We start from the raw sequence: 24,034 nt of genomic DNA on the forward strand, positions 1-24,034 counted from the left end.
GGTATGTGATTGATTGTGTTGGTGGGGTGTTATAAAACTAATCCTGTTGGAATTATGGCCAAAACACACATTTTGTAAAAAGATAATGGTTCATTAATAAAAACCACAATTAGAATTGTTTTTACAGCAGGGTAATACTAATCATTACCCAGATTAAACACCAATTCCTCCATAATAAAAGGCTCTCTGATATGCTGCTTCAAGACAAAAAGCACTGTTGCAGTCAATGCTTATTTTGACCAAAAACATAGCTCTGTCACTTTAAATTGAGCACGAGCAGTTCATCTTGAAAACCAATTGCGCAACTTGACATTGCGCTGCTTCCGCGGACCGGGTTTTTCTTTGTTTTGGCACTATTTGGTGTTTTTGACCAGAATCGGATGGATTCTCAAGCAAAATGTTTGATATTTGCATTAAGTGTGAGACTGTGAGAGCCACACAAAACTCTGAAGAGTCCTTTATGACGTGACAGCGCGTGCCTAGGCTACGCTCTCTCCCTCAAAGATCTTATCAGGTGTTTACTTCATCCGCGAGCGTTCTCGGCGTTTTGAAGGAGTTTAGATATCTTGCAAAATTTACGATTTGTGTGATTTCGGCCATAACAGATCGTAAAGCATCAGCGTGTGGTGAGTGATAACAACATTCTTTTTATTGTAGAAAAGTAAAATCGTTTTATAGTATGTAGACAAACGTATAAAACTGAAGAGAAAAAGGCATTCATTTTCGTGTAACGTTAATACTGTATTTAAACATTTTACCCCCTCTTATGTGCAAATTACACCCTCTTTTAGCATGATTTAATGTGTGAGGTTATATTCACCCCGTAAATGTGTTAATATATGATAAAGGACTCACGTTTAATATGATTTTATTCTAATATTGGACTTTAAAATGTAAGGACAAAACATAACATTTTGATATGTATATATACATAATGACTGTTGATTTCATATATCTTGTTATCATCATATAAATGTATTGGCCTGCTGACTATTGTCAAGACTCAATGTTTAAAAATACAATCAGTTTACTTTTAGATGGCAACTCTATTGCTTTGGAGTCAGTTTGACCCCAAACATAACAGGAAGGTGAAATGTTATTTTTATAATGTGTCAGTGATGGAAAACTGAAGTGAAGTCATTGTGCATCTGTCAGTAACAAAATGTTTTTTTTTATTCTGCACAGAAAATGTCCAAATTTGTACCTTTCCAGCGGTCCTCACACCTCCCTCCCTTCACCATTAGAGGTGAGAATCAAAATCCCCATTTTAATGCAAAAAAGCCTGTGTGTGAAACAAAATCACAAGGTCTTTATTCACTGACATAAATCTGATGTTTTGTAGGACTTGGTGGACAGCACCCACCACCACCAGCTTACAGGAGCTACGACATGCAATCCGAGGGCTGCAAATTTCTTTACGGCACCTCAAAGGATTGTGGGAACATTAGTTCCCAGCAGTCCAAACCCCTTCCTACCTTTAACATCAGAGGTACGCTTGTAAAAGTAACATTAAGCTGGCTTGTTAATCAAATATTAAGATGATTTCGTCCTACGGTTTGTTTATTTCCAAAGCATGTTTCTGTAATACAGATAAAATGGAGGAAATGTAATAAGGTGTGTATTTATTGTTTTAACATGTGTAATGAATCGGATGTTATGCAGGTGCTGGTAAGAGGTGTAAAGATCTGTTCCCCATCACAAAGGGCTGTGGGAACATTATTGATTCCCAGCAGTCGTACGACCTCCCTTCCATAAACATCAGAGGTGAGCTTGTCAAACCAATATTATGCTAAAGTGAGAATCAAAATTGTAACATTTTTATATAAAGCCTTGCGTGTGAAGTTAAAAACTAATATGTGTAATGAATCGGATTTTATGCAGGTGCTGGTGTACAGCAGGCAAACTCACCAGCTGAGAGGTGTAGAGATCTGTTCCCCATCACAAAGGGCTGTAGGAACATTATTGATTCCCAGCAGTTCGACAAGCTCCCTCCCATAAACATCACAGGTGAGCTTGTCAAACTAACATTATGCTAAAGTGAGAATCAAAATTGTAACATTTTTATATAAAGCCTTGAGTGTGAAGTTAAAAACTAAAGGTACATTTACACTGTTTTAATATATAATAAATCTGACGTTATGCAGGTGTCGGTCTGCAGCGCCCTCGCCCACCATCTGATGTAAAACCTGAGGGCCAAAAAATTCTTCCCAGCATCTCGAAGAAAAAGGATTGCGGGAAGATTAAGGGTTCCCTGCAGTTCATAGAACTTCCTCCGTTAAACGTCAGAGGTGAGCTTGTAAAACCAAAATTAAACAGATGTGCTAAAGTGAGAATCAATATTGTAACATTTTTATATAAAGCCTTGAGTGTGAAGTTAAAAACTAAAGGTACATTTACACTGTTTTAATGTGTAACAAATCTGACGTTATGCAGGTGTCGGTCTGCAGCGCCCTCGCCCACCGTCTGATGTAAAACCTGAGGGCCAAAATATTCTTCCCAGCATCTCGAGGAAAAAGGATTGCGGGAACATCAAGGGTTCCCAGCAGTCCAAAGACCTGCTTCCGTTAAGCGTCAGAGGTGAGCTTGTAAACCAAAATTAAGCAGATGTCCTAAAGTGAGAATTTTTTTACATTTTACGTTTGTAAACGAATGCATGAATATGAGAAGGTGACTACACCATATGAGCGTTATCATATCAAAATGGTTTGTTTATATATACAAATGTCTTAATTTGTTTTTTCGATATGTTCTGTATAGACAGTTTCATCTTAACAACATACACAAATGTTTACTTCCGGTACACATTCACAAACAATAGAGTGCCTGTAGATTATTTCTGATAACAATCAAAAGAAACCAAGAAGTGTTACTTGGCTAAACTCGTCTCTCCAATAGTGCGATTCCAAACACAACCACTAGATGTCAATGTACCATACGGTTTGTTTAAATGCGACCGAACTACAGGACCCATTCAACAAATTGTTTACTTAATTAAATTAACATACAACAAAATTAAACAGATTGTTTATGTAATACAATTATTATACAGTAAAATAATAAAATATATTAATATTAACATAAATTAAATAAAATATAAATAGTTATATTTTTAGACACTAGCCAAACACAAACTGGAATTTAACTGGGGGTCAGGCCCGCGTGCATCCGATGAAACGGTCTATAAAGGTAGCATGCTTTGTAATATTCGTAGCGATCAGCACTTCCTTCTTATAAAAGACATTCAACAGTTGTGTTGTGATCTGTTGTTTGAAGGTGGACCAGCGCTTATCAAACATTCCTTCCTGAAGAAGAGCGTGTATTCTCAAGCAGGTGTAAAAAACGTCGTGGAATGTCCAAAAATCCAAATATCTTGGATGTCGTGTCGAGAAACGACAGCGAAGGTGAGTGTATGATGTGTGTTTTCTTCATTATAGTTTTTTATAGCTTTTCGTAACAATGAAAATTGTAAAAAGTGCTATATAAATAAAGTTGAGTTGAGAGTTGAAGTTGTCAGAGCTCTTCTAACACATTTTTTTCATTGTCATCAGAAATTGTGTGCTACACTCCCTGCAAGGAATCGTTGATAGCTGGAGGAATCTTGGAAAACCCTGAAAGACCCTCTGAGATGTCTCATGTATTGTATGACACACATACATACACACTATATTAAGGATGCACCCGTACAAATTTTCGATTATACTGCAATTTAATAATTTAGAAGGTTTTTTATTTAGAAGGTTTTTTATTTAGAATAATTATTTAATTATTTAGAAGGTTTTTTATTTAGAATAATTATTTAATTATTTAGAAGGTTTTATTTAGAATAATTATTTAATTATTTAGAAGGTTTTATTTAGAATAATTATTTAATTATTTAGAAGGTTTTTTTTATTCAGAATAATTATTTGGGTGTTTTATTTAGAATAATAATTTAATTATTTAGGTCCTGCTTTTTATGCATCGTTTCACATTTCTTTAGATTTAAAGAGTACATAACTAGGGATTTTTAAGGTCCTACTTTGGTTTATGGAGTGTCCCAACAACAAGTTTATGTACATAGAAGGTGTAAAAACACTATTATTTCGTAATAATAGGCAGTTATTCTTACCTTACTTATTGACTGACTCTCAAATGATTCATTCCGCAATTCATCTGTCTAATCCCCTCCATTCCGCTAGCCTAGTCTGATGTGATTGGTCCGATGGTCTAGTCTGCTGTGATTGGTCTACTGCGAATGAGGCTCACGAGCCACAGTGTTTTGGGGAGAAGTCCCTAGCAAAACGTAGGCAGGCACTATATGTAGTGACGTAAATCCGGGGCGGTTCGCGAATCAGAATAGGGACGACTCGTTTGCGTGATTCAGATTCGACTCCCTCTTTCCAAGCCAATAACTTTATTCATTCACCTTCAGATGTACAACTTGGCAGACTGCTTACTTTCAAACACGGAAACGTTACACACTGCATGAGATGTCATTTTCATGATCTCATGTTATGTACTCTTTAACGTATTTCATGTCATATTCATTACCATGGCAAGCTTCAAGGGGATTATCATCAGGTTAAAAGTTCTAGTGACGGTCCCAATTCGTGAAAATGTAGCAGTGCATAGTTTACAGCAGTGTTTCTCAACCGGGGGTACGTGGACCCCTAGTGGTCTGTGGGGTAATTGCAGGGGGTCCGTAGAACCCTTTAAAGGGTTCATTTGACATGGCTAAAACGAATATTATCAAAAACGCTGTATTTTCCACATACCATGCATGGTTGTATCTCCTCTTTGCCCCGCCTCTCTGAACGCGCAGATTTTTTACGAAGCTCATGGCTCTGAAAAGCGAGGTGTGCTATGATTGGCCAGTTAACCAGTGCGTAGTGATTGGTGGAATACTGCAAGCGTGTGATGGAAATGTAACCCCTCTTACCATATTTGGAACATCAGGTTCCAAAGCAATTGTACTGACAGGTATGCCCACCTTACTTGCGTATACATTTGGGCGGTCTTAGTCAAATCATACCACAAACTGACATAGATTTGTGGGGGTGTAGTTACATGAGGCGTTTCAGGCAGGTCTGGGTGAGCATTCGCTTTTAGATAGAATGCATCTTTTATTCCGACACTTTAATTTGTGCAATTTTACATGTCCAATACATGCATAGGCAACTTATAACACACCAAAGACACAGAAAAACATGTATTCGTTCCATATGACCCCTTTAAAAATGTTTTGGTTTATTATCTTTCATTCAGGGTTTGAAATTAACACCCACCAGATGCAGATAAAAATCAGCTATTGCAGTCAAATTAATTGCCAAATTGACTGGTTACTTGTGTTCATAAATTCTGTTCATTCACTTTGCAGGGAAGGTTCACGTAAACCAAATCATATTTAATATACCCTATTCCTCAGCTTCTGCGCTTTTCTGACTCAAACATAAACATCATGCGGCGTCATTTCGAGCGGTCGGCGTAGACATCATAGCAGCGCGAGAGAGAGTCGATTGCTCTGTTTGCTTTTGAACCGCTCATGCAGTAGCCTATTTTGATGTCATATGCCAGGAGGTTCTGCGCACCGCCGCATAAAGTTGAACGAGCCTATTTTCATTGAAGCACATTACGCATTACAATATTCATGAGCTTTAAGCTCTTAGCAATAAACAGTAGGCTGATGGCATCACCTCATCAGTTCAACACGTGGATCGATCAGAACTCAGAAGTGTAACGGAGGCCTTCTAATGTGTGAAAGTGTGCCTGTGCAAACAGCAATGTTTGTTAGATCACTCATCTGTTTCTGACACCGGATCGATTGGCATTGGCCTCTGGCCCGGTTTCGCGTCAGATCGGTTGTAAGGAATGCGTCAGGTCACAGCTATCGCACACTCACAGGTATCACACACCAGAGTTCAAAGTCCACTCCTGATAGAAGTTTAAAACTTTTATTTTTATTGAACAATGGATAGCCTCTATATCACGTTGGTAAATCTGTTCCATTACTGATCAGTTACCATTATAAGTAACCATTATATGTTTGACTTGTAAAGAAAATAACAAAAAACAAAAAACAATAACAGATTTACCAATGAGATATAGAGGCTATCCATTCTTCAATAAAAATAAAAGTTTTAAACTTCTATCAGGAGTGGACTTTGAACTCTGGTGTGCCATACCTGTGAGTGTGCGATACCTGTGACCTGACGCATTCCTTACAACCGATCTGACGCGAAACCGGGCCAGAGGCTTTATGCGGCGGTGGGCAGAACCACCTGGCATATGACATCAAAGTAGGCTACTGCAAGAGCAGTTCAAAAGCAAACATGACGGGTATGTTTGAGTCAGAAATGTGCAGAAGCTGCGGAATAGGGTATATTAAATATGATTTGGTTTACGTGAACCTTCCCTGCAAAGTGAATGAACAGAATTTATGAACACAAGTAACCAGTCAATTTGGCAATTAATTTGACTGCAATAGCCGATTCGGCGCGAATGCTCACCCAGACCTGCCTGAAACGCCTCGTGTAACCACACCCCCACAAATCTGCGTCAGTTCCTGGTATGATTTGACTAAGACCGCCCAAATGTATACGCAAGTAAGGTGGGCATACCTGTCAGTACAATTGCTTTGGAACCTGATGTTCCAAATATGGTAAGAGGCGTTACATTTCCGTCACACGCTTGCAGTATTCGACCAATCACTACGCACTGGTTAACTGGCCAATCATAGCACACCTCGCTTTTCAGAGCGATGAGCTTTGTAAAAAATCTGCTCGTTTCAATTGTGATTATTGTGTAATTTAAATGCAACTGAAAACCATTAAATGGTCACGTGGAATTTTAAGTTAGGCTTACATATATTGACTTAACAAATATCATTTTTTTTACTTTACTAATCTTTTTATTTTCCTAATTTAGTGGAAAATGATTCCACCTCTTTTTGATTGACAGAATATAATCTGCCCTGGTCATTGGCTGTCCGATAGTGTAAATAATCGGTCGCTAGCAAACAATGGTGCATCCCTAATATATACAATTAATTTTCACCACAATAATTTGTTAGTGTTATCTGCAGTCTCTCTCATCACTCTACAACAGCGGTAAGTCATGGCTTCCTCCCTTGTTATTGTGTCCGGCATTTCATGTCACCATGTATAGTTTAGCTTCTGCCAGCGAGGTGTAATGCCCGGTTCAGATTATACTGTAAAAATCTGTATACACAATTTGTATAATCTGAACTGGTCATAAAGAAGTAGTGAGGCTGACAGAGATTACAAAATTAGAAATACTCATCTGAAAGCTAGTCAATGACAGTAAGAGTAATTTATTAGCAACTGTGAACACATCACAAACACAATATGGTTTTGTCATTATCGGCCATCGTTCACCAGCCTTTATCTTTCATCACTTTCTCGGTTAATTTAATGCTCATCGTTCATATTCTCTTAATAGGACTAGGTGTTATAATCCCACTATTTCAGCACAGTTTAATGCCCAATAGGACATTTCCCACGCTTTATGCATGACAGGGGAATGTTGGTGAGGGCAGCACATCATATGTAGCTCTTATGATAAAACGTACCCTGTTTGTTTCCATACTCCACAGCTCACTCCAAGTGATTTTGCGCCGTTCAATGCCTTCCCACCTCATCCAGCAGCCTAGCTGGCTTGAGAGACTGCTCTGGCGCATCTACTTGCTTCCACTTGACGACGAAACTCCTCCACCACCAGTGTTCCTTTGGTGTAGCTTTTTGGCATGTGGGTGTCCCCCTCTGCCATATTGAACTTGTCCCACGATGTCCCTATGTCTGAGGGCTGCCTTCACATCTGCTACCGCTGTTGCTGGGTTCCATTTCCTCCCTGTCGATACTGTTGGAGAAGCATCTCTTACACAGGGATCACAGGATTCTTTGAGTGTTATCTCCAGCCTTGTTTTGGTGCATTTAGATTCCTCCAAAAGGCTTGAAATGGGAAGAGAGCGAGCTCCATTCCCGTACAGCCCTATGTTGCTAAGGCATCTTGGTAGCCCAAGCCATTTCCTCACTTGTGTACTCACCAATTTCTCCAGGTTCTTGGCGTGAGACACCGTGAGCTCATACATTGAAATTGGCCACATCTGGTGTGGCAACAAGCCAAACTGTAAGCAACAGAGTTTCAGCTTCCCAGGAAGAGCTGTATTATTGATTTTCTGGAGTCCACTGACTGTCTCTTGCCTGAGTTGTTCCACTTGTTCGGCATCTTTAAGGTCTGCGGTGTACCACCGCCCAAGGCTTTTGATGGGCTTGTCCGTGACCGTTGGTATTATAGAAATAATGTGGGATTTGCTGGGTTTGATCTCCATTTGTGCCCAACTAATGTTCTCCTGGAGCTTATCCAGCAGCCGCTTTCTACATGCTTTGGTTGTTGTTATGGTTGTCATGTCATCCATGTATGCCCTGATTGGAGGTAGGTGCAACCCATTTTTCAAACGTTCTCCTCCAACCACCCAATGCGATGCCAGGATTATTATTTCTATTGCGAAAGCCAGTGGTGAAATTGTGCAACCTGCCATTATGCCAACCTCCAGCTGTTGCCACGTGGTGGTACTATCAGAATTTAACTAAATAACTAAATAATTTTTACTAAAGCAGAATTTGAGATCCTGAAAATATGCCTTAATCAGCTATGTTACCTGCTCTGGCTGTCCACAGCAGCTTATGTGGCTCTGATCCAAAGGCATTGGCAAGATCTAGAAAAACCACAGGCAGGCCTTTCATCTCCTTTTTTCCATTTGAAACTGGTGCCAGATGATGTTCCAAACATCCGGAGAAACCCCCTATGCCTGCCTTCTGCACTGAAGGTTGATGAAGTTGCTACTCTTCCAAAATGCTGAGTCTATTGGCCACAATGCTGAAGAAAATCTTACCTTACCCATTCAAGGGGCTATTTTGGCAAACCTGGTCAATAGTTGAGGAGTTTTTCTCCTTGGGGATCAGTATGCCTCCTGCCCTTCTCCAGACCTTTGGTATCACCTGCTTTTTCCATGCCGCAGCCATTAATCTCCAAAGGTACCTCAACACCCCAGGGGCTTCCTTGTAGAGCCTGTATGGTACCGTTGGGTCCAGGAGCTTGCCCGTTTTATTGCACTCTCAACTTTGCTCCATTTAGGGGACCTTGTAGCTGAATTGGTGGCATGTCCTCTGGAATTGAGATTGGCTCATGCCTCTGATTGTCAGAATACGTTTTCCGTAGCTATTCCTCAAGATCTGTTATAGGTACTCTAAGGGTCCCAGTTTTCTCCTTAAAGTAGCTAAAGATGCTACTGAGGAACTTGTAAGGATATTTGTAGAAAGCGGTCCTGGTTCGCTCATTTTTCTTATTTTGCTTTCTCAAGCTCTCTGCTCTAGGCAACGAGTCCAGGCGTCTTTTAATATCGCCTTTTAGTGCCTCTAGGCCCTTCCTTTCCTCTTCTGTGGTCTTCTTCCACTGTTTTCTCAGGCTCCTCCTTTCTCTCACAAGTCTGTCAATCTTTTTTTGTCTCCTGGACTTAGGCCAGCCTGTCGTCTCCTTCTGTGACCTTGGGTTCTTTCTTTTCATTTCAAATGTCTCCACCCCATAAGTGTAGATGATCTCCCCCATCTTCTTTAGTTTTCTTTCGACATCTCATTTTTGGCCTGCTAATAGCAGGACGAGATCCGAGTAAATGGTTGCCCACTCTTTGTTGCAGGATTTAGGCCAATGTATCTGAGGTCTTCTTCCATCCATTTTCCTTTCTACTGCTTGCTGCGGCTGGGTAGTCTCTGGGTTACTGAGTGCTGGTAAGTTTGTGCCTGGTTGGGCTTCTGAGACCCTGTGGGCTGTGGTGCTTGTCCTGCCACTGGGCTTCATCCGACTGATTTGCCCTACCTCTTGTGAAGTGTTGGTCAATGTGAGGCCCCTCACTCTCTCAGGCACTTCTACCTGCCCTGATGGATTTTAAGACCTTTCTCTGATGTTACCTTTGTCCAGACACAAATGCGTCTATGTAGTTTCTGTCCTGTTGTTCCAACTCCTGCTGTGCTGATCTCCTGGTTCTTTGTCATTTCCATTCCTAGGTCTGTTGCTGTGTGATCCGTCCATGAGTCTTCTTGCGCCCCCGCTCTCGCAGACTCCAGGGGTATTCTTCCTCTTGTGTTTTTTGTAGCCATAGATGGGTGGACCCATCATGCTTTATAGTAACGGATCCTGCCGACATGGGTAGCTAGCCCAGAATTCCCCCCAGTGGAGTCTATTCCCTACAGCTAGCAGTCTCTCCAGGTTGTCACCAGGTTTTTAGCTGCCCTTTCATAGCAGTCACTGGTTTTAACCAGATTGTTCAGATTCACTTAATAGGACTAGGTGTTATAATCCCACTATTACATTTATATTTACATTTATGCATTTGGCAGATGCTTAAAAGCGACTCATTGTCATGCAATACGTGGTGGAGAACCCAAATGCAGGCAGGCAGTGATTAAGGGGTTAACACAAAAGACTTTATTTTAACAAACACAAAACAAGGACCCGCGATGGGATAAAACAGCAACAAGAAAATAATAAACAAGCACAGAACGAAGACTGACTAAACACTAGACTGAATAAACACTTGACAAACTAAACTAAACTAAACTAAACACTTACTAAGACGATGACACAGCTACAACAGGAACAGGCAATAACGCTAACGCTGGACGAGAACAAGAACAACTGAAGACAGCACATAGCACACGCAATGACCGACACAGGACAATGAAACATGAGGGTATTATATAGGGAAGACAGACAAAGGATAACGACACGGGGCAGGTGTGGGTAATTAAACACTCAGGGAAAGATAACGAGGAAACGAGATGGCGGGAACAGAGACGAGACACTGGAGAGAACGTATATTATTGTCAAAAGGACAAAATATGTTTCTCTCCACACATAACCAAAGGCTTTGTCATGACTCTGCTACAGGACCAAGAAAAACATGACTAAATGAAGCAGAGCCATGACAGAAGCCCCCCCTTTAATGAGCACCTCCAGGTGCTCACCAAGGGGTAGACGGACGAGACAAGACGACTGAGAGACACGACTGAGACAGTGACAAAAACCGAGACAACATGTCACGACTGAGGGCGCCGGCCGCACCGGACTGGACGCCGGCTGCACCGGAGTGGTAGCCGGCTGCACTGGACAGCAGTTCCCCCGTAACGCTCCTTCCTCCTTTCCGCACCCCGGGTCTGCAGCCATTTTGGCTGGACCCGTGGGGACCGGAGGTAAGTTCAGCGTGGGGGAACCCCCAGACGTCATCCCCGAGTCCTTCCTTCCCCACTCGCCACCGTCGCCACCAGGAGAACCGGGAACCGTGGAGCTCCAGCCAGAGGGTACTGAGTCCCCCCGGGCAGCGGCAGCCAGGACGAAACCCCCCGGGACGCTCGACCGTGAGGTGGAAGTCCCACGTGGAACCCCACCCCCGGGATCGTCCCGGTTGGCCACGAACCTGACCATTGCCGCGAACCCTAGGGGACCCAGCAGCCTCTTCTCAGACGGGGTGAGGCGCTGTGTGAGGCATCATCTTCAACTCTGCCTCGTTGAACTCAGCCGTCTCAGCCACCGCCGAGAATGCCCCGGCGAACTCCCGATTCCCGTAGTTCCCCTGGCGGAAACCTAGCAGCAAGCGGGCTTGAGAGGACCGTGAGGACGACAACGTGCCGTCCATCTTGCTGCCTGCTGGGTTCTGATTGGGGTCGGTCATTCTGTCACGAAAATGCAGGAAAGAACCCAATTGCAGGCAGCGGGGATGAAGGGGTTAACAAATGACTTTATTTTACAAAAAACACCAAAACAAAAACCCACGAGGGGGTATAAATCAGGAACTAAACTAAGAAACAAACAGAAAACAAAGACTTCCCACGAGGGGGCAAAATGAAAACAAGAACAGCAAAACTAAACTTAAACGACACCACCAAACATCTAATACAAACAATACAGGGTAGAACAAACAAACTCACTCTTGAGGAACAGATGACAGGACAAGGCAAGACGATGACACGAAGCAGCACATAGCATACGTAATGACCGACACAGGACAATGAAACATGAGGGTATTATATAGGGAAGACAGACAAAGGATAACGACACGGGGCAGGTGTGGGTAATTAAACACTCAGGGAAAGATAACGAGGAAACGAGATGGCGGGAACAGAGACGAGACACTGGAGAGAACGTATATTATTGTCAAAAGGACAATAATATGTTTCTCTCCACACATAACCAAAGGCTTTGTCATGACTCTGCTACAGGACCAAGAAAAACATGACTAAATGAAGCAGAGCCATGACACTCATATTGAATTATACCATACATTTGATTCTAAGTATGTGCAATCCCCTGGGATCGAACTCACGACCTTGGCGTTGCTAACGCCATGCTCTAACCACTGAGCCCAGTGTCCCAGTAGGACATTTCCAACGCTTTATGCATGACAGGAGGAGCAGTTAAGAATATAAATAGAGGAAATGAGGTCCGAGGTTTCACTGGGTTCGTCGGGTAAGCATCCTCTGTGTTTGGGGGATAAATGATTCTAGAAATACATAGTATATTTATACTTACCCTTCCTTGCTATTATCAGAGAGACATCTCATGAGTTGTGTGTCCGATCCCATTTTCATCACATCCATTATCCTGGGTGAAAGATGCCTTTTGGTGAGGTGCTGCTGATAAGGCCGTTTGTATGGTTCCCAACAATGCGACACATTGTCAGTTGTGCACCACAGCCTGGTTGGGTGTTTTTGGCCCTTTAATACAAGACACCCTCAGCCAAGGGAGGCCCACCGCAGGTTGATCAGACCTGGGTGTGTGTTGCAGCCCATGCTGTGTCCATCCACCTCAACCACAGCCAGTTGCTTCTTCTTTCCGCACCACCGTCCAGTTCTTGATTATCCTCCACTGGACCTGTCCTCTGAACCCCACTCAATGCAACCATATGCGCTAACCATTGGCAAAGGCTGTTCTAGCCCCACTGGCACCGTTTATGTAAGCTCAGTGCCCCGGTCCCTTATGTCATGACATGACAACACAACACAACACACAACGCCCTTACGTGGTCATTTGGCAGCCCATATTGTGTCCTTCCGTTTCAGCCACAGCAAGTGGCTGCTTCTCTCAGCAACAGTTGCAAGTTCTTTGACTATCGTCCATTGGGTCTGTCTTCTGATCCCCACTTCCTTAAGCAGCCTTGTAGTGGAATTGGAAACAAAGCCCCTGCAGCCCACTTCCACCGGGAACAATTTTGCTGTCCAGCCCCGATCTTCAGCCTCCAATGCCAAGTTGGCATACTGAAGATACTTTCTTTCAAATGCTTCATTAATGGCCTCTTCCCAAGGTACAGTCAACTCAACTATGATGACTGTCCTACTGGAGCTGGAGCACAGAACCATGTCCGGCCACAGATTGGTCGCTGCGATTTCCAAGTGGAAACTAAGTCTTTGGTTTAAATCAACTAGCATTTCCCAATCCTTGGCTATACTCAGCAGACCTGAATCTGGGGATAAGATGTCAACTCTTCTTACAACCCACAAGAATATGTTTAAGGTTTGCTGGAGCTGCACATAGGTGGCAGGCTTGATCCTGTCCACACCAAACATGCAGATTTGACGTATGACGGCAATGTCTTTGGGTACAGCTTGTGCATCTCTGATGACGAAGATTGCCATGGTTTCCTGCTGAAGAATTTGTTCAGCCTCTTCCTTCTCCAACACCTGGAAAATAATTTAGAAAGGAGAAAAAATCAAGAATCTCTCACAAACAAGGCCTATACCAGCCTGCTAAATCATAGATGCAGATTCGCACGGGTCTAACGTTAATATTATCACAGGACCTCAGTGTTTCGGCGAAATATGGTAACTTTTGCGGGGGTATTTTTATTTTACAAATTATAGACATGGCCTATTTGCAAAGGATTAAGATCACAGACAACCACACATGCAATTATTACAAATGACAGGTCCCCAGGTACGTTAAAGTTAATACTAATCCTGTGAGAGCACTTGCACTGAACAAAACCCTTCATTTCAGCAGTAAAGTTAAATAAGATGAAGTTGAAATTATAACAGATAACGTTACCTACAAATAACACTGTAATAACAGAGTGACAGGAACATCAAATTATTACTCTGTTTTGCCTCACCTAAGGTTGAGTAATGAACAGGAGCGGGAAATTGTCCATCATGAGATCTCCCACACATTTTTATCTCAGTCAAACGTTAGTGAAACTTAAGTACACAATGTCTACATTAACAGACAACGTTAAAACAAATTCATATTCATTATCAACTGATTTCGTAAGTAGTTTACTTACCTTCAAAAACTTATTCACGAGTGACTGGTGCGTCTATGTTGATCCACGGACCGCTTGAAGAGCGTGGTCTGGTGGTGACTGGACAAGGTTTGTGTTCAATGCGCATGCGCTTGCCTGTGTGTGTAACGTATAAATTGTACATTCGTCAAAACTAAAATTTCTTAGTTTAACTATTAATTAAAATTTATATTAAACAATGTTTTAAACTAAAAAAAATACTTTAAAAATAAAACTTATAATTTTAAGATGAACTGAAAGACAAATTATTAATTGGATGAAGAACTGCTTGAAAACCTTTTTTTCAGTGTAGGTATGCCCTGATTGGAGTTGGGTGCAAAACATTTTTCAAACGCTCTCCTCCAGCCACCCAATGCGATGCCCGGATTATTATTTCCATTGCGAAAGCCAGTAGTGAAATTGTGCAACCTGCCATTATGCCAACCTCCAGCTGTTGCCACGTGGTGGTACTATCCTGTGTGGTAATACAGAATTTGAGATCCTGAAAATATGACTTAATCAGCTTTGTTACCTGCTCTGGAACGTTGAAGAAGTCAAAGGCTGTCGACAGCAGCTTATGTGGCTCTGATCCAAAGGCATTGACAAGATCTAGAAAAACCACATGCAGGCCTTTCTTCTCCTTTTTTGCCCTTTGCAACTGGTGCCAGATGATGTTAGCATGTTTCTTACTTGGGCCAGACTTATTATCATAATTTTGGCCAGATTTTTTACACAATTTATTGTCCTACTTAATGCCTTGTGTACAGTCTCAGCATACAAGCAGTATTTATCCTCTCTAAGTGCAGCAGTGTTATGTTAATGTGCCAGAGGAGAACTGGCCTTCCGGTTGAGTCTGGTTTCTCCCAAGGTTTTTTTTTCTCCACTAACTGTATGGCTTTCACACCAGAGTAATGTTTTTGTACTTTTACAATGATGTAGTGGAAGTACTCGCTTTTTGTTGTGTTCGCAGGAACTAGAAATGATTTAGCTTGGGGGCGGACTAAATGAGCTTTTGCTTTAGAACGGGTCTAATAGAAACTATCAGCGATGCAAGTGTATGTTGACTGGCTGAACGCATGCCAGAACAGTAGTTTAAAGTGGAATTTACCTGTCGTATTCGCGCATGTTCGTTTTACGCCTTGTCAGGGCTCTAGACTAACTTTTTGCACTGGTTGCACTTTTAACTTTTTTTCTTAGGTGCACCAGCACAAAAGTTAGGTGCACCCAAATTTTCGACCGCATCGCATTTAACACCGCAGATTTACAAGTTCACTTTTTTTTTAAATCGCTGTCCATATAGGCAATATTGACTTGTAAATGATTAACGAACAATCTGGTCAACATAAAGTTCTTTATTTGAAGCACAATTCTACAAGAAAGCAGGGCTCTAGACTAACACTTGAGAGAGGTGGCACTGGTGCTACCAAGTTATTCAGTTGGTGGCACCAGCCCTTAATTTGATAGCACCAGAGTCGTGGGTTGAGGTAAGAAAAAAGAATCACTAAAACTTCATTAAAATGTGTTTAATACATTAATAAATCAATTAGAAATTAATACAAAAAAATATATATATTGATCAGTTTGACAGTCGCACCGGTGCGACCATTAAGAAAAACAGGCAGGAAAAATAGTCGCAAAATGAGACCATTTAGTCGCTGTCTAGCGTGTCAGAGCATTGGTTATGATTTTCGGACGATCAGGCCTTAACTTAACATTCTTAACGAAAAAGTTGTCAATTGTTCTTTTCATCTTCTCTCATCATCCGCGGCTACATCCACTCTGTTTATCTGACGGGCCTAGGCTACTCACCACTCTGTCTGACTGCAGCACATCATTTTCAAACGTACACACACATACAGGAATATCTGGACCACGGCCAATCAGAGGGGGGTCCGCCCTTCACTATCTCTGATTGGTTTAGACCACGATATGGGCCTAATGTGTCTGTTGTTGAACCACAGGGAGACTTTCGCAGAGACTTTTTTTTCCCCTCGAACGGCTGGTCGCACCTGATTTTTTTTAGTCGCACCATTGAGAAATTAGGTCGCACTCTAGAGCCCTGCTTGTGATATGCTGCACTGCAAATTCTACTGGCTCTTAAGCCCATTGCACATTGAGTCCGAAATTTGCGTCCGAAATTTCCGCACGTTAAAAAATAAATACGACCTCACGTTGTGTCAATCACATTTACACACTGCCTCCGATATTTTCGTCCGTCATAAAAAAATTCGAACCGGGTTCGATTTTCTGCATTTTTCGCATCGCTCAAGCATTTTGAGTGGCCTTTTTTAACAATTCAGGGACACCGTACAAACGAGAGCCAAATACGAAAAAACGTCGTTTTTGACCATTTATAGTACTTTGTGTTTATGAATATTCTTTAGTATTCACTCCTAATTGGCTTAATAAAGTTGTATTATGGTGTTGATCCACAGCTTTTTCAGGCTGGTGAATTTTAGTGAAGCAGTGGTACGTTGGTGTCGACTACTGGCCGTTATAAGAATAAAACCCTTAAAACCTGTGTTTTTCTTATACTTAAATTATGATATGTTCTGCTAATCTGCCAACCAAGAAATAAAAATGTAAAAAGCCTGATAAACTTAATAAACATTATCTACATTGATATTTTTAGGGAGATAGAGCTTTGTAAGAGTCTTTCAGGTGCAACATCAAACACAAAATCAACACTTGAAAGTGTGGAGAAAGCTTTCAGTCAGAGAACGAGAAACAGGCTGGAAAAGAATTATGGAGTGCAAAAAACTCCATATTAGGCCGAGCAAAACTGCCCCATAAATATGTGCCTTTCTTGCATAAAAGCACAAAAAAACGTTTACATTTCTCATATCTCTACATTTGTAGAGTACAAAAGCATTATGACTCTACAGTAGTTACTTAAAATTTCGCTAGTTAAACTTGGATTTATGACAATGGAAAATGATTCATTGTCATAAGGGATTTTGTAATATCTATTAAATGTACCTGTTATGTGTGGACAGCCTCCAGATGAAACTATCTTAAACAATATATGTTATGGAAATTATGCATGCGAGAAACAACAGCAAAACACAGGATAACCACACGTTGGTGTGGTGTTAACACAGCTCCAGCTCGTTCACACAAATCAAATTGTAAGACACTAGAAGTCAGTCTGCTTCTGCTTTAATAGTAATAAAGGATAAAAATATTAGGGAAAAAAATCACAATTACAACCATAAAAGATAATCCTTCGTAGATCCGGTAGTTACAGTGGAAGAAAAATATGTCACATATGGCAAAACAAATGAAATAATTGTGCATTATAAAAAGTATAAAATATAGCAGCTATAGCAACAAAGTACTTGAAAATTAGATTTTTTTCCCTGTATTTCAAAGTGATCAAGCTGTGTTCTGTATATTTCGTGTACAGTACTGTGCAAAAGCATTTGACATTTTCACCAAAATAAAATGTTGTAATGCACTTATTTATATCTTTTGCTGTAGCGTGTCAGTAGAAAATTGATAAACAGTTCAATGAGAGCCAATCAACAATCAAATTAGACGGATACGATTCTCAATTCAATTCAATTGTATTTATATAGCGCTTTTCACAATGTGCATTGTTCCAAAGCAGCTTTACAGGAGAAAACAGAAAAGGTCAAACACAGTACAGTGCATGGGGTTGGTAGAACAAGCAAGATCATTCTAATAAAGCAACGTTAAAAGAAAAGTTAATCTCAGAATCAAAATTGTGTTATTTTTTATTCACCCACATGACGTTAAACATGTTTTAAGACCTCCCGGCGTCTTCGGAACACAAATAAAGATATTTTTGGTGACATCCCAGAGATTTCCAGGCCTTCTCCTTATAGTTGTTGTCAAGGTCCACAAAAGTACAACACACATTGTTAAATTGGTCCAGCCGCTCATAGTGGCTCAATTGAATTTTTTTGAAGCGACGACAATATGTTCGAAAACAAACCAAAATAACGACTTTAATCGATATATTTTCATCTGTCTTGTCAGTCTATGGTGCGTTGAATGTTTTCATCAAAAACCTTAATTTCTTTTTGACTAATGAAACAAATACATAAACATCTTGGATGACATGGGGGTGAGTAAATTATCCTGAAAATGAACTACTCCTTTAATCTAATCTAATATCAGCAGTCTCCGGGTGAGCAAGCCAACACGCCCCTGTGGCGAGGAACCCAAACTTCAGTGATAAATAGACGCTTGCCAAGCTGAGCACATGCGCAGTAGCTGAAGTGACTTTAAAAAATGTGTTTTTAGCTTGGGAAACAAAAGTTATGGTACACTTGATGTCATGTTTAATTGTTGAATTGAAATATGCTATTTAATTGTAATTTTTGTCAACAATTTAAGAAATATGTGTCTTGCCTCATTCAAGAAAATAGGACGGTGACCTAAGTAAATGGACTTTGTCAATATGTCTGTTCTTGTGAAAGAAATCCAGCCTTCCAGTAAAAAAAGCCAACCGTTAGACTGACATTCTCTGAGGAAGGGCTATCATGGCCACCGAGTGCCTCAAAGGGACTTTGGTAGTAGTTCCTTGGTATATAGTCCATGACCCATATAGGGAGACCAGACCATGAGCATGATTGAGTTGCGGTTTGAGAAAAAAGAAAAGGTGAGATGAAGATGAAGAGGAGTGACTGTTAGAGGATGAGGACATTGCTTCCCTTGTTTTCCTCATTTGTAAATCGCTTTAAATTAAAGCGTCTGCTAAATGACTGAATGTAAATGTAAATGAGGAGAAAAAGGAAGGGAATAAAGAAGAGGACAGATGTGTTTTTGTCTGTTACTACTCTTTCTAAAGTCAAATACTATGAAAATATAATATTTAGAGATTGAATTATTTCCACCTTTGCATTTTTGTTGATAGTGACAATATACACTGAATATGAGGATATATTGTGTAAAATAATTTCAAGTTCTGAAAGATAAAGTGATTAAAACAGTCCTAAAAAGATAATAATTTATAGCTGTTCTTATTACTATGCACATGCTCCATAAAATCATTTTGAAATCACCCAAATTACATTTCGCATGAATTGAAAGTATAAAGTAGCATGCTGATGTGAAATGTAATACTGCATGCTTGCCACATGATGGTGCAGAGAGCATTTCTCTTAATCATGAAAAACATTTTAGTCAAGGGACCAGAATTGAATGGAGAATAAACAATAGATTATTTTAGCTTGAGTCTATAAACAACTACATCAAAACAATTTCTTAAAAACCCACTGAAAATATATTCAAGCGCAAATAATAAATAAGTGCCGCTTGACTCACATTTTCTTAGGAAACTAACTTCATTTAGAATCTCATTGGTGGCTTTGTAAAATGTTTTATTGTTATTCGCCTTATAAATAAAACTGTAGAGGGAAGAAACAAACTGTTCTGAATAGAGCTCATGTGTTTTTTTTCACCTGGAATATCGTGAGTCACAACGCAAGCCAGAGAGCAAATCAATTCGAGGACAGTCATTTACAGGTCAAACAGAGATGTCACACAAATACTCTCTAATTGCAGATTCTTTTTACTTTTTCATGCCTTTATGACTTTCTTTCTTCTGCAGAACACAAAAGAAGATATTTTGAATAAAGTCGGTGACCGAGCAGCACTGGCCCCCATTCACTTCTATTGTATGGACACAAAACCAATGCAAGCTACAGCTGGTTAGAGCATGGCGTTAACAACGGCAAGGTCGTGGGTTCGGTTCCAGGGGATTGCACATACTTTGAAACAAAAATGTATAGGATAATGCAATATAAGTCGCTTTGGATAAAAGCGTCTGCCAAATGCATAAATGTAATGTAAAGTAAGTGAATGGATGGCGGTTGACAACATTCTTAAAAATATCTTCTATTGTGTTCTGCGGAAAAAAGAAAGTCAAACAGGTTTGAAATGACAAGACGGTGAGTAAATGATGACAGAATTTTCATTTTTGGGTGAACTATCACCAGTGAAATTGAAAATGACAATTTATTTTCTTTCATGGAATATTGCAGTGTTTACGCGTGGGTCATTCTCTTTTTAAAATTCTTGTGCCCTCATTTTCTTCAAGACCTTATTGAAATTGGGATATTTGAAAACTATTTAAATCTAGTTTTGATTAAAAAAAATTCTTTGTATATTTTTTATATTGTTTTGTAGCCATTTACATCTTTTAGTTGTTAATGAACCAATCAGCATTAAATGAAATAACAGACAGTCGGTGTCTTATTCTCTTTTGGTCATAAACATGACCACATGCTTGCCCAGAATGTTTGTTCTGTTTTTCTTTTTAATCTGCACACCCATGCGTAACCGTTTGATGGTCAAGTTCCTGCTGACATTTCGGAGCTCGTGTTCTTTTTGTGTGTTGCCAGCTTGTTTTGTATAGGAAGGAAAGCAGCAGCATCCGTGTTTTCTTTCTTTTACTCTACTGTCTGCAACCTCCCTAGGTGATGCTACCATTTTTTTAAATCAGATTTACATGGGCTTGTGATACAGACACGCCTCTGGGCAGATTTAAAGGGGCTGGTCATGCAGTGGTCCCAGAGGCGGAGCTACATCATGGAGAACATGCAGATTTCAGCTTTATGGTAATCGTTTGTAGATCCAGATGGCAGGCAGGGTGTGGGTAAGGATGACAATAGAGGCCAGGAAGTGCTGTTAAAACCAGTTCACTAGTTCACTGGGACTGTTTGTATAGCTCTGCCTCTGGGATCACTGGGCCTCCTGGCGGAGCTGCATTAGGGAGCACATTGATGAGATTTATGATAAGTGATTGTACATTAGCTGATGGCATGTTTTTTAAACCATGCTACCCATCACACCTGAACACAATCTTTTTTTTCCAGACTTGCCGTTGGTGTGTACAGTATATCATATCACGATCACACCAAACCCACATACTAGCACAATGCACCCCACCAGGACTTTAATTGGCTGACGGTTTGTAAAGGTGACACCCCGCTCTTCCCTCCGGATGCGTCGCCATGTGACCTCGAGTGCCTTTGGCGGCAGCCAATTGGCTTCTGTTGGTGTGGATGAGCAAAGTCATCAAACATTAATGCGCAAATCTAATAACAGCACTGAGGTTCAGAGGGCCAGCGTGAAGCTTGAGCGCAAAACCGCAGCTCAGCAAAAACAAGGCCACGCCCCTATTCACCTCTCGCTCTCTTCCCTGTGAATCAATCCGTTAATCAATCCGCATGCATTATTCTACTGTCTCACCACCGCTTGCAAAAAATTACACCGTGGCGGCAGATTGTCTCTTATGAAAGACCGGAGAGATATCATGTGGAGAAGTGATCAATAAGGTTACGGATGCTTTCTGATTCTAAATCGTCTTTAAACACAGCTGCAAAAGATAACTTTTTGTAGTTTAGTGATCACTTTATGAGGATAATACTTGCCAAAATTGATGGAGGGCCTTGGCCATTGAGTTAACCAAATGAAATGACCATATTTATATGTTCTGAATAGCTAATATTTAAATCATTTTAACAAACTTTCGATCTAGGTCAAATTTGATGTACAGTAGTTTGAAACACATTTACACAAAATCTTTTTCACATTATTACTCATGAACACAGAGGTGTATATTTAATCATTGTTTGTTTTATACATTTATTTAACAATACGGTACGTAGTAATAACAGCAAATAATCTACATATATTTTTACATCATGTCATAATACATAATACAATGCATGACTTAAGCAGACTTGAGATAACTTGTGGCACAAACAAACATATATTCAATATCAAAACTAAATGAATTGTATATTGATTATTATTCAAAACAAATTTGCATGCACTTTCACATTTTAAATGCAAGAGCCCCTTAAATTTAAAAAGCTTTGATTGGCCGTCAATGCTATATCAAGCTTTTGCTATCAGCTCTGAAATGTACTGTCCATTTAATTCACTTTCTTTCATGCATTTTCCTGTTTCTTGGATACCCTTGCATTTGCAAACTGATGATCAATATAGTGTTACATTGGTTAAAGTGGATATGGTAAGGTGCACTGTTGTTCTTGGGGGTTAAAAGCTTTCGATTTTGGGTTGAATTATGCTCTCCCTCCCCCCAGCTGAGGGGTGCGGGCGCTGAGTAGTGATGGATGTCGCTGTTTGTGTTGTCGCCTGCCGATTCATAATTTAACATCATGCAGTCAGATGGTGGTATTTACCGTACTGCTTGATTGCCTTGCGGTGAGAGGAGCTTTCAGGGGTCCTCATTAAAAGCCTTAAAAAGTGTGTGTGCGTGCGTGCGTGCGTGTCGCCTTTGACATTTCTACATTTGGTATGTGTGTATGTAACATGCATGGCAAGGTTATGTGTCATTCTTGAGGTAGCAAATGGGGGCAGATTTGAGATTTAAATTTCCCTCTAATGCCAAAGGTTGAGCATGCAAGTCATTAGCTGGAGAGACTTCCTGGGTTAGGTTGCTGCTAAATGAGGTAATAGGTTTAAAAGATTAATATTTAAAATCACACATGAAGAAATATACAAGATGAACACAAATGAAAGGTTTTATTATCAAATCTCGATAATGTGATGCTCTTCGTCAATCTTGAAACAAATACTTCAGTGAGGTTTTGTGCCTGCCAAGCAATTAACATTAAAATGAAAATGCTGAAATACATGTTGAATGGATGGAAGAAATGTTAACTATACAATACTTATGTGTAATTTATATATCAATGTATTTTTATTTGTATTTGAGAATTGCGCCATTAGCTTAGCCACGTGCTAATGTCTAACTTCATGTGGAAAATTAGCTGTGTCTAAGATTTTGAGTGTACATCTGATGTACACTCGCTCACTCACTATTTCCCATGATACAACGCGATTCAACCTCCTTAAAGCTGAAATACATTACACTGCAAGACTTTTGCTTAGATTTTACCCAGAATTTTAGTCTTGTTGCTGAAAGTCTGTGCTAGTCTGCAGATTTTATGGCGTAGTGTGGGATGCCCTGTTTTTCTCTGCAAACTTTCAAAAAGTCTGCAAGTGTGTGATGTCTAGTTTTTTAAAAATCTGTTCAGATTTGAAAAGTCGTGTAGTGTATTCCAGCCTTTATTAGAATCAACTGGAGGAGAGTGAGCGTTAATGCCATGAATGTACGTTTATACACATTTGGTAAAGATTAAATGACTGTTATAGATAGGAGTGTTGTGTTTTAAATATAGTAAATAATTGTATTTAGTGTAACAAATAAACATAATGGTAAATAAACATGACAAACAGTTGTTTTGTTCTCAGTCTTTATTAAAAACTAATACAATAACGTGACAAATAAAGTAAAAATGAACTTTACAGTTTCCCATAGTCTATAAAGCCACGCAGGTGTAATTTAAGATTTTGACGATTGAACAAAACACTACCAACAGAACATTCGACCTCAATCAAAATGTTAAACAAACACCTCTAATAATTAATAACATATGTGAAAAATAAAAAGCCTGAAAATCTAAAACAGGACTAGTTCTGTTTACATCTTTAAAAATGGTCTATAGACAGGGGCGGCGCTAGGGGTGGGCTAAGGGGGCTGAAGCCCCGAAAGTTTTTAGGAAAGCCCCGAATGTTTTATTACCATGCCCTGTACGAATCACTTGGGCCGTTTCCATTTTGCGTCTTTTGCACATCTACCCATGGGCAAATGTGAGTGGGTCCTTCGCGTTCGAGTGTAAAAACAACACCACTTTTCCAGCAGCTTCT

The 24,034-nt window shown here is 40.3% G+C and overlaps 1 protein-coding gene across 2 annotated transcripts in view; it reads left to right on the plus strand.

The window, feature by feature from the left end:
- The first annotated feature begins 337 nt into the window (after window positions 1–337).
- The window catches only part of LOC130545822 (uncharacterized), a 49,437-nt gene continuing 25,740 nt past the window's right edge, over window positions 338–24,034 (plus strand). Inside the window, exons 1-9 of one of the 2 annotated variants that reach the window (XM_057320609.1) lie at window positions 338–626; window positions 1,184–1,246; window positions 1,343–1,489; window positions 1,663–1,764; window positions 1,882–2,007; window positions 2,145–2,288; window positions 2,434–2,577; window positions 3,274–3,401; window positions 3,549–3,639. In XM_057320609.1, the coding sequence (XP_057176592.1) occupies window positions 1,189–1,246; window positions 1,343–1,489; window positions 1,663–1,764; window positions 1,882–2,007; window positions 2,145–2,288; window positions 2,434–2,577; window positions 3,274–3,401; window positions 3,549–3,584 (885 nt within the window). In that variant the 5' untranslated portion in view covers window positions 338–626; window positions 1,184–1,188 and the 3' untranslated portion in view covers window positions 3,585–3,639. The remainder of the gene's footprint in view (window positions 627–1,183; window positions 1,247–1,342; window positions 1,490–1,662; window positions 1,765–1,881; window positions 2,008–2,144; window positions 2,289–2,433; window positions 2,578–3,273; window positions 3,402–3,548; window positions 3,640–24,034) is intronic. The other variant, XM_057320610.1, reaches the window with a different exon arrangement.

Source organism: Triplophysa rosa, linkage group LG22 (genome assembly GCF_024868665.1).
Source record: "Triplophysa rosa linkage group LG22, Trosa_1v2, whole genome shotgun sequence".
NCBI classification, from domain to species: domain Eukaryota; kingdom Metazoa; phylum Chordata; class Actinopteri; order Cypriniformes; family Nemacheilidae; genus Triplophysa; species Triplophysa rosa.